Raw genomic sequence first — 17987 nt, forward strand, 5'->3', positions numbered from 1 at the left:
AAGCTAAACTGTGTGTAGAGAAGGGCACATCGGGGGGACGCTGTGCTCCTTGCCTCCTGGGTCAGGATATGCTGGGTTAGTGCTGTCCATCAGACACCAGCACAGCAGATGCTACACTGCAGAAGCACCAGAAAAAGACACTGGTAGGAGTAAGAGCTCTCTCTCATCTCTTGCTTCATAATATCTTCATTAATAATAATGAATAAGATTAATAATAATCTTCCTTAGCCTGGGTCTCAACTCAGGAGCCTCTGAGAGGGCAGTGAGCTTATGTTTTAGACTTTCACTCCTGTCACGTTTTCCTGGAGTGTGAACACAGCAGTGGGTTCATTCACTGAGCTAATAAACGCCTTTTAGCTTGACTGACCAGCACTTAGCTCGCAAGTGCTTCCGAGCTACTGAATTGCAGTAACAACGGCTGAATAAAGCCCCAAACATGTCTTCCTTTAACATTAAGGCATTGGCTTGCTGCTGCTGGGTGTCTTGCATGGAGTGTAGACTAAAGATACTAAAAAGCTTTGTTACCTTCTGGATGGAAAATGACAGCCCCTGTCATACCTTTAAAATATTGGCAGTTTTCTTCAGAGAATTGAGGGCTTTGCTTTTAAGAGATTGCTGTTTAAATCTAGACAGATGGGTCTTAGCAATGCAGCTAACCAGATGTTCTGCTTTACATTACTAGTAATAATACTTTGAGTCATTAGAATTTCGAAGCAGAATTTGCTATTCATTGTGAATGCCGAGTTTCGTTTGTTGTTTGATTTTTCACTTACAGTGGATGAGAAAAATAGGTTCATCATTTTCACTTTCAGATTCTATCTTATAAGAAAATAAGCTGCTACTAACAATAGTTATTAGCCATTTGTCTCCATTGCTCATACCTCAATCAGCTGTATTAAATGTTGATTGATTAAAGGCATTTTCATTGCTGTTCCAGAAAGCACTTTTGTAAGTGAGGTGGATTGACATGCAAGGGCAATAGTCTTGGCAAGAGAAAGGACTGGTATATTTCTAAACCAGAATGTACTTCATAGTGATCCTTTTTTTCAGCTTGTACAAGTCGATGTCAGACTAATGTGTAGCAAATGAGAGCGCTAACATTGGAATACAGGGAGAAGACAAGACTGAACACAGTGTTATCCTAGGCTGTGCCATGGCAGACTGAGGTTAGATATGCAGACTTAGGACTTTATCATGCCTAGCCTGAGCAGGAACACCCCAGAGAAGGCAGGGATAGCAGCATCTTCATTATAGCTATTTATTTCCACATGCACATACTCACGTTTACTACAGCATCCAAAATCTCTGGGTTTATTAAACAGTACATCCGGAAATTTTCCAAGGATCTTCCAGACTCACCTGTACTTTTAGAAATGCCATTGCTTGAAAAGAACTTGATCAATTCTGAAATGTGCTGCTGCTTTGAAAGACAGCGTTCTCTGGACTGACACCCATAAAATCTCACAAAGAAAGGCAGTAGCATGTTCTATGCTGCTCTTTTGTCCTTAGTAGTGGAAAAGAAAACTCCAGCTGAATGGAAAAAACAGATCCTTCCCTATTAAGTCTGGGTGGCAGTTGTGTTAAGTAGCTGTAACAGAGTGGCATTTGAACAAAACATTAATACTTCTACATAGTTCAGTAACAGCTAAAGTAATATAAAACATAGGAATAAGAAATGGCAATAAATAGTAGGTGCTTACATGCATATAGACATCTTTGTGCAAGAATGGTTAATGCCTTAGAGAAACTTATGAAAAGAGTGTGAAAGACATATGCTAGGATAATTTTGGCATTAAAATAAAAATAGATTAAAAAGAGGAAAAAAAGACGATATAACATTAAATCCAGACAAAACCTTTAGGTGTCATAGGTAACTTATTGTGAAATAAGAGATGAAACCTGAGAGAATTTATCTGCAGTAGAAATTACAGAAAGAACATTAGAAATATTCAAAAGAAAGTTTAAAAGCCTTTTGCAGAATATCGTGTGGTTTGATTTATCTCAAAGTTTCCTCATTCTTTTAGCACTTCCAACCTGACAGAAGCGTTTTAAGGTTACATAATAATGTGTTTTACCACAGGTTCTGCATAATAAAGTAATTGCTCTATTAGAGATGCATTAGTGAGAGGAGCAAGTGACACAAACGAACTTCATCTCAGAAGGAACTTCTGCACAAGGACAATCTTTTCTTTGAGAACATAGAGACAACTTTGGCACGAAAAAAAGAAAGAAAGAAAAAAGCAAATTACTTTACCAACAGTATCCAGGATGCTACAGTATATCAGGGCATAATTCCTGCAGATATCTGGATGTCAATACATCTCATTAGTGAGACACACTAGTGGTGTGGCACAGACATGATGAACAACCATACTCTGAAGTGAGGTGAAACACCTTGAAGTCTTTGTGACTCAGAAGGTAAAACATCCTTTGGAAAAGGGGCAGGTCATGGTCTGTGTGCTGCTTAACTCCTGTATGTAGCATCTCCCTTGTCCTTGGGCACAAGGATGAATTGCTTTGTAAACAGGGCTAGGACCCACTGGTGGTGGGTTGCCCTTCCTTTTCCCAGTCTGGCATTAGGATTCCCTGCAGGGCATAGGTCTTTCCTGCTGCACTTCCTCCTGGGAAGTTGGAAGGAGAAGGGTGATCTCAGGAAAGGACTTGCCTCCACAGAGAAAAGGAAGTAAGTGTGTGACTGAGAGCTATAATACTTCTGTGCAATGTTTCTGCTTCATTTTATTGGAATTGCTATCTGGGCTCTGCCACTGATCCTCTTAGGCATTGACTAAGTGAATTTCCCACCACAGGGTGGTATTTCCCACTAGAAAATAAGGGACAAATAATCTGATCTTCTTGATGAGGAAGGCAGTGGGACAGGTGTTAATTAATATTTGTGAAGATATCTGTGATCCTGTGATGAAAGGTGTTATGTTAGGGCAATTTATTGCATTAAATATAGTAGGATTCCTTGGCACAGATGATTTCCGCCATGTTATTCACCAAGTTATTTTGGCTAGAGATCAGCTCAGGCCAAGCTGTTACATCTCAACACCTTCAGTATTTTGAAGGCTCAGATATAAGTTTGAAATTTGCCCATCTTTGCTTTGAAGTAGTTCAGTCCCACAGAGTGTAGGATATAACCTTCAAGAAGAAGCCTTGAAGCTCAAGGACTAGGAGCAAACCCCTGTACAATAACATGTTAGAAGTTGGCTTTGAGGAACTACTTCTGCCCCATCACCTGGATGAGCTGCCATCCATTGTGAAGGGTATGTAATCATTATTCCCTGCAGTGATCTGATGTGTTATTGAAAAACATATTGCAAGTTATCACATCAAAGTGCAAACAAGGATGAGAAAAAACATACCTGCAGTTCATTGCAGGCCATGGAAAAAACTATCTCACCTGACTGCAGCAGGGACATTTTTTTGTGTGTATTTGCTATATTCCATGGTATAAAATCCACAGCTGCTGCTTTGGGCTGATGCATAGAGCCTGGCTTGAAGTTAAGCATCAGCAGGAATGAAAATGGCTGGTGCTTGGGTATATGGAGTTCTAGCCATGCCTCACACGGGTGTGTGGGAACCAGTGAGAGAGACTTGTCTCTAAGGAACAGGAGCAAGAACGTGTTGGACAACGTGCCTTGTACTGGGAGGCCCCTTGGCTGCCCTGTGTACAGTTTGAGGGCTACATGATCCCCCACAGCTGTGAATGCCTTTCTTGCAGGATTAAAGAGGTCACTTAGGACACTACCCAAGCAACAAGGTCCTCTGCTCTGAGTCTTTAAATAGGCCCTCTCCTTACCATGTCTCCTTTGAATTTCCTGTCTTGTTCAGGCCTATGTGACTCTTCAAGAGAGGAAATCCAGATTAAGCCAAAGAAATGCACTTACTGTTCATCACAGAGGGTGGAAATGTCTGTGGTGGTGTTGAGGACATTTGGATGGGTGTTTTGGGGACAGAGGCAACAGGACTGTAACGTCTTGGGATCCTTCTAAAGCTGGATGATGGTAGTATTGTAACAAAATGTTTCAATGATAACAAAACTCACACTGTAATTGCTTTATTTTAAATACTCCTTTATTCCCAGGTTGCTTAATGATATTTCATAGACCCCTGAACCCCTTTTTTCCCTTCAGAAATAACAATTTTACCTTTTTCCTAAACCTCCATGCATCCAGCACTCTAGATAATACCCTCCCAACCAGAAGAAATCACGGTTAGCTGGCTGAATATTGAGGCTGAGGATGGAAGCACACAGACAAGAAACTCTCCAGGGTATTTTGCTCTCTTATTTAAGTGCGAATTTTTAGCTCCACTTGAATTAGAAAAAGCAATTTACTCTGACAAGGCACAGAACATAAGGCACCAAACCTGGCTTCACAGTTATTGTAAGGCTGGATAGTCAGCTGTGGGATGAAGATATCCAGCTGGCAAATCCATAATGCCAGTGGTGAGTGGCTGTGCTTGGCATTTGGGTCTGGTATGCACCTCTACCTCCCTGGCAGCAGAACACTGGGAGGGGAGTCTCTGATTTAAGCATTAATACAGTTATTAGCAGCCCAATAGTTTCTGGAGGTCTCATGAGAGAGTGAGGACTAATTCTGCTCGGCCCATAACCTAGTCTTGATTTTATCTGGTATTAATTCTGCTCCCACATTTCTCTTCAATAAGCTTTGAGTGCAGAGAGTGAGAAATTTTACTTGCAGATGCAAGTCTCTACACAGACAGTTAGTTTTCTGACTGCTGCTATTGGTGTGGGCAAATTTATTAAGGATAAGAGAAGAAGGAAGGATGTATTTTGAACACAGCAAATTCTATGTAGATATTTAGAAAATGGCTGTTTAAAAACAAACAAACAAACAAACCCTGGAACTAGACAACCTATTCCTTAAAAAAACAGGTCTGGACATTTGTTAGCCCAGTGCAGCAATAGCTTTCTTTTAAAAACAGGCTCTTTTGTGTTTGGTTGGGTTTTTTTCCCTAAGCAGCCACACAGCTTTGAGAGGTTACACTCGACAATTATTTTAATAGGAGTATTGGTAGAAATCACGTTATGCATTGTGTTGCAGGAATGACTAATTTTGCATTTATTATTTTTGTGATTGGAATAACTGCTTTGTATTTCTTTCCCCAAATGAAATATTTATTAGTGAATACCACACTGCACAATTTTTTTATTATTTTTTTTTTAATAATGCTGTTTTATTTCTTTCTGGGCATCCTCCTTTCTTTCAGCATTAATGCATAGAATCACAGCAAACACTCTCAGTAGTTTGCATGTCTGATTTGGAGAAATACTTGCCTTTGGGCAGAAGGCTTGAAAGCCCAAGAGCTACACAAAAGATTCAGTTTATAGGAAGTCTTTGTTTTAAGCCAGCGCTAACTGATAGCTGCTGTCCTTCAGGTGGGACAGGAAAAATCCCACCTATTGGGTCTTCTAATCCCAGGAGACTTCCCTGCCGAAACAAGATTACCTGTTCCTGTGGTTTAGTTGCAATTTTATAATCTTGAGTAAATAACAGCTTGTCTTGCTGTGTTCCCAGGAGCAGGACAAGGAGACAGGAACTCCTTCCCTGTTTAATCACAGGTCAGCAAAAACCTGAGCTTCCACTCAGAAGGATCTTGGGATCAAGCTGTTGTCCTCCAAATCCAATGTCACTACCTAATCACTTGCTGCCTGTAACATATCAATGACTATGCGCTGGGGTATTTTTTCATTCCTGGCTTTCTCCGTCCTCCTGCTGTTTATCTAAGAGGAACTTCAGCCAAGCTAACCAAAGCCCCCATGTTTTAGGGATTAATTCCCAGAAAAAGGCTAAGAAAGTAACTATCAGCTGGGAGCTGATTAAGTGCGTCTGAACTTAGCCCTGTGATAGTCTCACTTGGGTGAGAAAGGCAGCAGGCTTTGTTGAAGCAAGGCTAAGATGAGAGGTTCCAGCCAAAAATACAGTCATGCCTGATATTTTAAGTGATGATTTGTGCTACTTTAGCCTTTGTCCAACTGCAAGCCGGAAAGGCAGCATGAAAGGCAGCTACAGGCTGTTAAGAGGTAACAATTTGGCTCTAACTTTAAATCCTTTTAATGAAATCCTTCAGGAGGTTGGTGATTTTGTAATCTAACTTGAGCCTCTGGGAACTTTTCTCTGCTCTTATTCCACCCATATACCATGAATGCATCTTCATTAGTCTATGCATGTATAGATGTTGTATCTAACATTTAAAAGTGCTGGCAGGAATGGAAAAAAGTTAGCAAGAGGAATTTTACTTCTTTCTTTGCTTATGGTTTGTTCTTGAACAATCAAACGTATCTTTCAATAAAAATAACTGATGTGTTTATTTTAACCAGAGCTGGGTAAGTAATTTGCATTAAAGAAATTACTCTATTCATCTTTTTTAGATCAGGCACAAGTTATGATTTTCTCATTTGTATTTACTGTTCAAAAAGATTTACTGAATATTTTTTATGAATGGATTTGTTGGCAATTCATCCACAAACAGTTTGGTATGAGTATTAATTTAAACAATTGATTCTAATGGATTTCAGTGTCCACATATCTTTGATGACTTTGAAAATCTCAAGCTAATTAATCAAAATTCGAGCTGTTCCTTTTCGATAGGCAAGTCGCCATCTTGCAAGACAACAAGGTTGTTTTTTCTGTGTTGTCTTGCTGTTATAAATTGGAACTGTGTTCTTCTGCAGTGTTCTGTATTGTTCAGTGGTGACACCAAAGTGGGAAATATGTTTGAATTTGTAATGGGACTAGGGGTTTATCCACTGTTTCAGCGAACACACAAGTCATCCAATTCCCTCTCTAGTGTTCTGGAGAAAGGGGAATGATGGGGTAACCAACATAGTCAGAGTTTTAGTGGTAAAACATGAAGAGTAAATACTCAGGTAATATATTTGGCAATATCACTCAGCTCTAATTTTCACATTTTAAAGGTTGATCTTTCATGTCCCCTCAAGTTCTTTGTTCGTTTAAGTCCCTGGATAAAGCACATGGAAAGTCAGAGGATATCTTATGTCATCACTATTTGTGTTAATGGCTTAGGAAACCCACAATCCAATCAGTTAAAATAAACAACCCAGTGTAATAGGAGCATAAATCAATGAAGACTTCATTACTGAAACCTTAATGTGTAATCCATCCACCTACAGAGGAAAGGGATACTGAGAGGCAGCAAGATAAAACCAGAGGACAGTCTGATTTAGACAACCCTGATATTTAAAAAGGTGCTGAGAACAGTAACTCTTCCTGGAGTCAGTAAATTTGGTGGATACTCATCACTCCTGACAGCCTATGCCCTGACTATTAAGTCCCTATGATAAAAAATGCCAAGAAACTCTTGGAAGCAGAGCTCTAGTTGCTCTATGTTTGCTCTGGGAGACTTGAGACAGCTCAGGACTGTGGACTAATTAATAAAGACATGAGTTATCAAGATTAAAATATGACTAAAACTATATACGTTACCTAGAAGTAATGGTGTTCAGAACCGCTCTAACCCTACTGCAGTCTTTTCTCTCTGTGTGGTCCCTTGAGCCAGTAACACGAGTTTACACTCCTTCTCTAAGGTGAGGGTAGCAATAACTTGGTGAACCGAGAGTTACTGGATTTCATTAAAGCCAAATATTCTGTTTGTCTTGGCTCTGAAAGAAGCAGTAATCCTATCATACCAAGCCTTTTGATTTCAACATGGTTCATAAAAGGGCTGAACTTTTATGTTCAGCGCAGAGATCTCTGCTTGTTGAGTTAATGTAGTAACGAATAGAAACAGCAGGTTCTCACTCTGGGCATGGGCAAGCTCTGAGATGGGAATGAGACGTGCACTTTCCCTGTGGATTTTAGTTAACAACAAAAGTAAGGTGAGTCTTTAGAAAGGCAGCAGTGCTCACAGACCGTCGTCCCTTGAGTCCCCACTTCAGAAGTGAATCTCTGCCTGTTTGCTCCAATCTCTCATCTCCACCTGACTCCTCTTTCTTCTTTATCTTTCCACTGATCACATCTTGTTCTTTTGTCTCATTCCTCTGCTGATAGTTTTGTTCGCATTGCTCACTTATGCCAGCTTGAAATGTGTACTGAGCAGTTAAAGTTTGTTAACACTGATAATTGACCAAAACCAGTATGATGGGATTCTGGTTTTGAGAGATATAAAGTTTGTGCTGTGTCTTTAGCAGAGATCCACTGGGAAAAAAGTCCATATACATTAAGAGTCATTGAATTAGTTTTCCCTATATTCTTTCTACAGTTTCTTTTTGCTAGGTGTTACTTCTCAATTCCTTGTCTTTAATATTTGGTTGCGTAATGTTATGTATCTCAGAGAATGATTGAATCAGTCTGGCTGGTGAAATGATCCCATATATCCAGAATGCAAAGTAGGTTAAGTTTCTGAAGCACTTCAACAATCAGAAATATAGGAGCCATAGATGTGTAAGATATTATCCTATTTTAATCATTTAGTGGGAGATAAAGTGAGATTAACATAATTTAAAGATATTCTTCTTCAACTGCCAGTAATAAGGGATGCTGTCATGGAAATCCACCCCACATTTAACATCGGTGTGATACAGAATTTCCTCAACTTTGGGGTAGACAGACCAAACCAAAACCAGAGAGATGTAATCCAGAATTTGTATGTAAATTCTGTGGAAATTCTACTGTGTATTAAATCTTGTGTAGTATGATCAATATGTCTGTCAGAGGCTTTTAAAATGTGTTATCAATATGGTTCCACATACTCACTGGCCAGATGGCACAAAAAGTACTCAGTATCCAAACAAGCATCTCAGTGCCTCTGCACTGCATGATGCACCACAGCCCTGTGTTTTATGAAATTCACTGTCCTGAACTGATCCCTAAATTTGATGTGTTTCCATTTCAGAGCTCCGGTGACAAGGATGTCATCCTGAATATCCTTACTGTCCTCACTGATTTGCTGTCTCTGGGTAAGGAAGCAAAGCTGTGGGGCAATGCCTGCAGGCTAGGGGCAGAAAGGGGATCCTCAGATAGGTCAGGGAATTCATTCCTGCATAAACTTGGCCTGGGGTTTGCAGTGTGAACAAAACATGAACTGCGTCTAGAGATCAGCAGTCCTTACTCCTGTGCTTGGAAAACTGAGCTTTTTAAGTAAGTAAAGAGGAAAAAAAACACCTAGAGAAAGCCTCCTTTTTCTCTCTTTTAGTTTAAAAGATGCCCATGAGTTCCAAAGTATTTTATAATCCCTGTCAGTCAACCACTGGAAATGTTCACCACTGCTACTGGAGAAAGAGCTGTGAAACAGGGAGCGGAGCCTGACTTCCCATAGCACAGAGACACTAATAGAGTTCAGCATCTCCCAACAAGGCACCTCTGCCTGGGGGATGCAGGGATGGCATGTTGCTGCATGTGCCCCAGCCACGTGAAAGAATAAGTGAATTGGCAAAAGAACTGAAAAAATAACCAAGTTTCTTTTCTTTCCTGCTCCATCTCAGAAATATCATTTGTTAAACAACTCTCAATCCAACCAAGCAGTTAGCCTGTAGGGGCTGCCTTGCAAGTGCTGGAGCCTCTGGCACAGACATGGCCCATTCAGTTGGGCCTCTCTTTAGAAGCCCTGCAGTGCTGTTCCTCAGCTAGCTGGAAGGATTGCCTCCATGGAGGATAGAATGTACTATCTCCCACCCAGGAGCTGAACATGCAGCTTCTTCCAGCCGTAGAGCCTGAAGTTGCCCATGGATCAATGTTTGTTGACACAGTAGGGCTCACAGGATTGGCGTGTGGTTTCTTTGGAGACCTAGATCTGTTTAAAAGCTGTCTCCGAAGCTTCCCAAGGATTCCTTTTCATTTGGCAGAAGACTGTTGCAGCTTTAGTCCTTCACTGGTTTAATTTCCAGTATCTAAGAAAAAATCACTGAGCCTCCTGCTCCTTTGAAACCTGTTGGTATCTCTGCTTATTCCCCTCTGCTGTATTTCAGTGCACAATGGAAAAACTTCAGCAGGACGTGGGTTTGTAACGATAGCAACTGCCAGAGCAAGAGGCAGCAGACACAGAGTTTTCCCATGCAGCCATTTGCCATGTCCCAGGCCAGAAGCACCTGAGATCCATGATCAATTCCTCAAATGCCTTTGGGTTCATAGCAATAAAACACCATGGGAGCTTTGTGTGCTCCATGTGGGGTTGAGGGTTTGTGATTGCTGTGGCTTAGGGAAGGGATGCTCTGAGCAGAATTTCTCCTCTTTTCCACAGGGACCGGCCGGAGGATTCAGTACGTGATCAGCAAGGGGGGCAGTGAGGCACTGCTGCAGGCTCTCACCACTGCTGCCCGGGCCGAGCTGCTGGACCACAACATCCTCCTGCCCCTGCTGCGGCTGCTGGCCAGGGTCGGACAACGAGGTGCTGCTGAGTGGTGGGGGACTGCTTGGGTGGGGGGCAAAAAGTTAACAACAATGATCCAACCCCAGCAATAATCAGCACTGAGATGTGCTTGACACAGCTGAGAGTTTATCTTTGGGGTGTGCCACTTGAGATCCTGCAACAAGGCAGGGAAGGAGTGCACATGCATAGAGATGCTTCTTGCCCAACAGGCAGAAGGCTGTAGCTTAAGGGAAAGGAGAGAATGGAGGCAAGTCTAGGCTCAGGGCAGCAAGTGAACACCCTCCTTGCCTACCTCACCTTCCCATGTGCCTCTGTGCAACAGGTGTGAGGCTCCAGATGTGGAAGATCAGTTAATGGATGTTGTGGGTGATGGTCCATCTACACCAGAGTTGTTGCCAAAGTCAGAAAGGTCTACCCACCGTATGATGACCACCTCCATGAGGTCTAGGTCCAACCTAGACCGTTCTATGATAATATGATTTGATATGGTGACTGTAGGTAAATCCCATGTTTTCCTATTTTCAGTGAGAATAATGATGATCTAACTCATTGATACATTTGAATGCCTTTGTTACAAGATTGGGTGCAAATAGGTTTGCACTGCTGCAGAGACCTGGTCTTTGTAATAGTTTGATTCTTATTTGCTTTCACAGATAGGAAGTTTGGGCTGAAAGTGCAGAAGGCAGAAGCAACAGATACAATACTGAGCTTGGCAAGAAGAAACCTGGGCCACCACCTGCACCTCACCCACTGCCTCTGGGTCCTGCGGGTTTGTGCTTCTAATGGTGAGCATCTGGATTTTCCTATTTTCCCCTGTGTGACAACCACCAGAGATATTTCAGTCATTTCAGTGCAAAGAAACATCATTCTCGGTTAAGGTTAGTGCCTGCATCCACTGTTAATATACAGCATCAGGCACAAAAGCCAGAACAACCATAGAAAGAGGTGCTCCCCAAAGAGGGTTTTTCAGCCTTTAAAGTGTATTTCATCTGTGGAAAATAAAAGTGCTGTAGTGAAAAATATTCATGGCAATGATCTCCTGTTCTACGATACAGATAGTCAACTCCTTTGCTCTGAGACTTAGGTACCTCACATCTCTATGCAGTTCCCATTACCATAATAGCCAAATGTCTCACTATTGTTGAATGTATTGATCTTCAGATCAGCTCCATGAGGAAGGAAAGTGCTGGAGGAGAAAGAAAGGGAGAGAGAAATCAGCTGCTCATTCAAGGTCTCTCAAGAACGACACATTAGATCCCGGTCTTCTGTCTAGCATCCTCCCCACGCACTCTCCCAGCTTTTCTTGCTTGTCAATGCCCTCATATTAAATGGTTCAAGCAATGGGATTTCCAGTATTCTCTCCTAGGATCATTACAGATTCATACAGGCTTTCCCTGCTATAGAACACTGAATTTGTTAACACAGATTTCCCTTTGCTCCCTCTAACCCTTTCCTTTCCTTCTCCACATCCCTCACCCAGCAGATAATTCCTCATGGCCATCCTGTCTCCAGTCTGCTACACGCATCCTAAGATTTAGCACTCCTGGTGCCTAGCCCTGCAGGTCCCTCCTGTCTGTACAGGAGTGATCTTCATGCAATTGGCTTTCTCAGGCAAGCAGCCAACCCTTAACATTCCCCCCGCCCCTATGATAAGCTGTATTTGAAAGGCTGAGTGTGACTGAAAATGGAGCCAGGGCCAGAATATGAAATGTGCCTTTATTTGGGTTTCACAGCTGTGTGCTGCCTCCCACCCAAAATGATGATCTACACACTCTCCTCCTCCCTGCTCCATTGCACCTGCATCCCAGCCAGGTTTTGCAGAGGCTTTAGGATGCAAACTGCAGCCTGAATTCTTTTCTGTTAATGTGAGTCCACAGAACCCCACCTCTGCTTCTTTGCTGGAGCATCTCTATTACTCCTCAGGTATCTCCAGCACTCTGCAGATGTGCTTCCCCGTTCCACGCGTAACTTTGACTTCATGTGCTCTGTGGCCCAGTTGGGAAGCTGCCAGGAAGGTTAGGTAAACATCTGTATGGATGTGGTACCAAACTATTACTGAGGAAGTAGCTTTAGGTTGAGCATCGCATGTAGGTGAAAAGTGGATGGACAGACACAGTACAAGTCCTACTTGCTTAGCTGTGGTTGACATGGGGGCCAGTCACTCTGAATGAGAGTACCAGTAGGAGATTACATGTTCCCAACCTTAAACATTGTTTTTATGGAGCAGAACTACAGAGGATCCCGAAGTCTATAAAGCTCTGAGAGTGCTAAGGTATAAAAGCAGAAAAGATGAGTCATCGTCGCAATCCCATGCACCAGTTCTTTGCTCTGGGTGGCTCTCCTCACAGTCTCTGTCACCAGCTGTGTGGGCAGCCCATGTCCTGCGCTGGGGCAGGATGATTTCAAGCAGCCTTGTCCACCACCCCGTCTCTAATGCATTACCAGCTAGTGTGAAAGTAGCTGGCAAGCCTTGCAAAGCTTTCCATCACAGGACAGCTTGGCAGGGACGTGATAGGACTGCAGGAGATGATGGGCCCTCTGTCAGCTCTGTGATGACCACTGGGAGATATTTACCAAACAGGCAAAAACCAGCAGTGGGCAGGGAGCCAGATCTCCTTCTGGCTGCTGTTGATTACTGATCCTTTCAACCTGTTTGATTGCATTTAGTATTTCAGGGCTCTATTTGTTCCTTCTTTACACAGAGATCCTGTCTCGTAGTGGGGAGGTCTGGCTAAACACCTTGTTTATGAATCGGGCATTTTTGGAATCGATTGCAAAATCTGTCTGTAAAAGTTCCCAGTGTGTTAACAAGTGAGGGATTAAAGGTAAAATTGGCCTAGCTGAAATGAAGCTGCATTCAGGAGCACCCCTGCCCTGCAAAACCACTTCCGTACTGCTGAATAATAGCACAGAAAGAAAACTCTGCCCTCCATGCCCCTGTGAAATAAATTGTCTTTGTGGAGTTGCCTGTGGGAAATGTAGGATGAATTTGAGCCCTGTCATTTTGCTGGGACGTGACCCTATTTAACTGTGATTTGTATCTCTGGAGATACAATATTTACAGGAAAAAGGGCTTTGGGGAACTCAGGGAAGAACTGCGGGACTGGGTTTGTGTCTGATCTTGGCTCAGGTTGTGTCCACAGACAGCTCTGTGCTTCAGTTTCTTTGTAAAATGATCTGTGAAGTCCAGCTGGGAGCCCAGAGAAATCTGCTTATAGCCCCAGGGGCAGCTACTGCCTTCCCTGCATCCCCTCTAAATACAGTGTGGCAGGCCGTCTGCTTCAGATCTGACTGCTTTTTTCTCTTTTATTGTCTTAGTTACCACAGGAACTACACTTGGCATCAATGGAGCCATGGAGCTGCTTTTCAAAGTCATCACCCCCTACAGCAAGAGACACGTCAGGACAGTCAGGTAGGCAGGAGCCCCAAGGGAACTCGTCTTTCCAGGACAGCAAGAAATAAAACTTTGGTTCCACTTGAAGAGACAAAGAAATCAGAAATGGATGCACAATTTTCACTAACTTTAAATCTGCAGGGTTTTTAAGAGACAGAAATAGTTCCCTGAAGGACACGTTAATGCTGTGATTCATCATATGATTCATGCTGGTGACCATTTATTTGTAGTGTACCTTATACAGTGATGGCAGTTTGATTGCAAGGTATTGTCCTTCATTTCCCAGCCAGGACTGGGTTTTGAGAAGCATCTGCTGGCAGCAGACAAACCACTTTAGCAAGAAACTCCTGCCACCACGGGCCCAGGGGCAAGTAGGGTGAAATCGTGGCAGTGCTGCCTCATCCTCCTCCTGCAGACAGTTGTGACTAGGTCATCATGATATTTTTGAAGTATGACAGTTCTTACTGATATTAATCTGGGCCTGTTATTAAGCCCAGCCCAAATACTTCGAATTGTTTCTTTCTGAAGACAGCAAGTCCATTTTATATCTCCATCTTAATGCTGAACATTAGTCCTCAAGTTGTCCACTCTGACCACTTCCTCAGATGCCTTTGAAGGCAAACTTTGTAATGTGGAAAACATCCACAGAAGGGCATAACACATTTCTGTGACTTGCTCATTACAAACAGGAGGAAGAGTTTACTGCTATGAGCTGTGCCCACAGAGTCACATTTGCTTAAGCAACACAGAACCTGCCAGTTCCAGGATATCTGAGCACCCTCCAAGGTTCCCCTCTGGCCTCATGGTATAACTTTAATCTTTACAGTTCAGGGAACGTGGAGAACTGCTTTATGTATGACAGGGATGCGCAGGATGAGTTAGACCCAGAGCTGGGTTTGCCTTCTGAGGCAACAAAAAATGATGGATGGGTCTGTACCTGTGCTTAATTAAGTAAGCAAATTCCACTCAATTTTCTGGTTTCCTTCCTATGGAAGTGCTGGCTGCAATTAGACTAGTGTTAGTTCTACTTCTGTGATAGCCTTATAGGTCAGGATCTCTGTGTAATGGGACTTGGGCCTGAATCAGTTCTCCTTTAAGCAATGGGACTGGCTGCATAAAGGCTTTTTAAATGGATTTTGTGCAAAGCTGCTTTTTCCCTTCACTATTTCCTCTGAGGGAAGTGGAAAACTTTGTCACACATTCCTAACCTGGCTTTTTGCTGAGATTCATTTGGAGATGTGGCTAGTGCTGCTGAGAGTTGTTGTAATGTAGGCTGTAAAGTGGTCTAGAATACTCACTTCTAAGCAGCAAGGGAAAGAAACAGCCTTCAGAGAAACACACTGCTTTTGATTTCAATGATTCTAGATTGTCAATGTGCAATATTTGGGGGTTTCTGCCTTTTATCTGATGTACAAGAGTTGTTCTGAACTTTTCTGTGGATCTTTTTTTCCATTTGAGACACACACACCAGAAAATCTACACTTCAAATTCCCTCAATAAAACTCTAGTTTTATTGCTAATAAGCCATTTTATTTATTGCTGAAAAGATTGGATTTATTTTTCCTTTGAAAAAGGTATTTTATACATTAATTGTTGCCTACATGTGTTTCCTCATTGCTACATCACTTTCCTAATTTCCTTTTTTTCCTAAAACACTTGTGCTGTTCTTAAAACTTCTTTGTAAGAGTGTACAAATGAAGGATAAAGGTTTTCCTGAGATCTAGCTCACAGAAAAAGGTGATTTGGCTCCCACCTGCACTTGATTTAACGAGCAAGAACCATAAATCAGCTGAAGCCTGATAGCCACTCAGCTGGCCCGCCTAAGGCTCAAAGCTGCTTGTTTTATTTAATAACTAGGAGCAGCTGAGAAGGTCAACGGCTCAATGAAGACAGTCTGTTTTACATCAGAAGCAGCACACAAACCTGTTTTGGTTTAAAAAACGTTTGCAACCTATTTAAAGGTATTAGGTTTTTATTATTCAGTGGGGATTGTGCTTGTAGTCCTTTTGGAAACATTGCTCTCACTGGGGATAAGCAGCTTCAAGAGATGTTAACAAGAATTTAGGCCCTGAGACCAGAAGTCCAAACTGTAGGGTGGGTTACAGCTCTTCTTTCCCAGCATTAGCAAATGCCTGGGACAGCTATGGTCTGAAAATCCCAGGCATCTTCACAGTTCATCAGCAAATGGAGGTGGGTAATGTGAAAATGTCTTTTGTATCTTTTTGAGCTGCTCTTGTTGAAAATGTGTAGGGTGACTGGGGGAGGAAGTTTATGGATGGGTTTTCTGAGATGGGGAGAAAGACTAAAAAGGGGTTGTGTGCTTTCTCTACCTCAGTGTGTGCTCCTGGCCATCTGATGCTGGTGTAGCTATTCCTATGCTGTGCCTATGCTAAATCTGGAGTGGGTTACTTTGGTGCTAGTCAGGTAGTTGGTCACAAAAAAAAAAACCCCTAAACTGCTTCTTTTTGGCTATCAGTACAGAACTTGAAAAGAACGCTTGTCTGTAACTTGCCTGCAGAGGAATACTCCAATGTCCTCCCAGCAAGCTTCTGATCCTCCCTTTGCATTTGCTCTTGATACCCTCTCTCCACTTTGTAGCTATGTGCCACCATGATTTGCCTTCCTGCTGGGAAGGAACAGGCGGCAACTGTGGGGGCTGAGGTTATGCTTGTTCTTTGATCAGCTGCCAGGAATGCAGCATTGAAAATGCACCACTTCTCTGGTGGGTACACCCCCATTCTCCTGTCCTGGGCAGCAGCAGGGCCAAGGTCACTTTAAGAATCTGCCCTGGAGAGTGCACTATGAGAGCTATTTATTTAGCCAGCTAAGATGGGGGAAACAAGATACATAGTTCTATTTATTTTTCCCGGTGGCAAAGCTCTGGGTTATTTAGAAATAGTCTCCCATGCTCCAATTGACCTCCTCTGGGTGCATGCCAGGTAGCTCTGATTCCCCCGAGACTGTGACTCATGGACTTTATTGGTCTTAGTTAGGCATTTGAGGTCTGCAGGTTGCTGGTGCCATAACTGTGCGGATCTAGCCAGGACTACCCATGTCTGAAGTAAAAGCCACATGAAAAAATGTGAAACTTCTTGTGGTTTAGAGAACTCCTGGGTTAAGCAATGTGAAATCCAAGTGAGATGGAGACTCTATACCGTCTTGCTTAGCTTTCATGGCGTTCTGCTGCAGAGAAAGTTTTTTGATGCCTTTTATAGGGGCAGTTTAAAATAAAGCCAGATGATGTTCTGTTTTTCTCAGTTCTGTTTATGTCGGTAGCTGGGATATCTGATATGAGTGTATGTGTGGGATGCTCAAATCTTCACTCCATCGACACCTACTCTAATGCAACATCCCTGATGCCCCACGCAGTGCAATGGTCCCAGATCCTTTCATCTTCTGCCTCACTTAGGCCCTATATTTTCCATATCTTCTATCCTACTCCTGATGCCCAGTGTCCCTTTCAACACCATTACTTGTTTTCCCAAGTTCTGGGAAATATTTGGATGTGTTGTTGGCAAATGGATGTGGAATGTGTCAGTGGCAGAGTTTTGCTCGCCATCCAGCCAGGAGCGGCGTCTCTTCTGTCTGACTGTGTTCAGATAGCCAAGCATCATTCCAGGCTGTTGGCATGTCAGGCCAGTGGCTTTGGAGGTTCTATGTTGCCCGTGGCTATATGTTGTGCTGGCCTTTTCTAGAACTCCTCAAGATTAAGGTAGATTGTCAAAGTCAGTGAAAATAAATTAAAACAGAACTTGTGATAATTTCATATGAGAAGACTGGTATTGTAGAAAATGGCAAAAGATGGTGTGTCGTGTGCCTAAGTTGTTTCCTCCATTATGTTATATTTTTCTGTTGTGAAAAGGCTGATGGGCAGCCATTTTCCTGCAGTTTTATTAAAATCAATTTAGAGAGTCTTTTAAAACATCTTTGTTTCTCAAAGCTCTGTGTGAGTATACCTATTTACCATTAACCAGCTCTGCTCAGTGTGGTAAGTGTTCATATAAATCTAGTACCAGAAGTTGCAGTGAGAATGAGTATTTGTCAGATTTAAAATCTCTCTCTGAATAGTCACAGAACTTGGCTTTCTGCACTGGGCTGTTCCAGGAAAGTTTGACTGCTTAATTAAAAGTGGAAAGCAGGTAAAAATGGTCTGGGAATGGTGCCAAATTAATTCACTAGAAAATGTGATATGCAGAAATTATCTGCCTTTTCTCATGTCCAGCATTGCCTGCTTCTGACA

At 42.5% G+C, this 17987-nt stretch overlaps 1 protein-coding gene across 1 annotated transcript in view; it reads left to right on the top strand.

Annotated features, from left to right (window-relative positions):
• Positions 1 to 7810: 7810 nt before the first annotated feature.
• The window catches only part of AGBL1 (ATP/GTP binding protein like 1), a 268169-nt gene continuing 257992 nt past the window's right edge, over positions 7811 to 17987 (top strand). Inside the window, exons 1-5 of the mRNA XM_030498061.1 lie at positions 7811 to 7864; positions 8881 to 8944; positions 10225 to 10371; positions 11007 to 11138; positions 13672 to 13765. Coding sequence (XP_030353921.1) covers positions 7811 to 7864; positions 8881 to 8944; positions 10225 to 10371; positions 11007 to 11138; positions 13672 to 13765 — 491 coding nt within the window. The remainder of the gene's footprint in view (positions 7865 to 8880; positions 8945 to 10224; positions 10372 to 11006; positions 11139 to 13671; positions 13766 to 17987) is intronic.

Source organism: Strigops habroptila, chromosome 9 (genome assembly GCF_004027225.2).
Source record: "Strigops habroptila isolate Jane chromosome 9, bStrHab1.2.pri, whole genome shotgun sequence".
NCBI lineage: Eukaryota > Metazoa > Chordata > Aves > Psittaciformes > Psittacidae > Strigops > Strigops habroptila.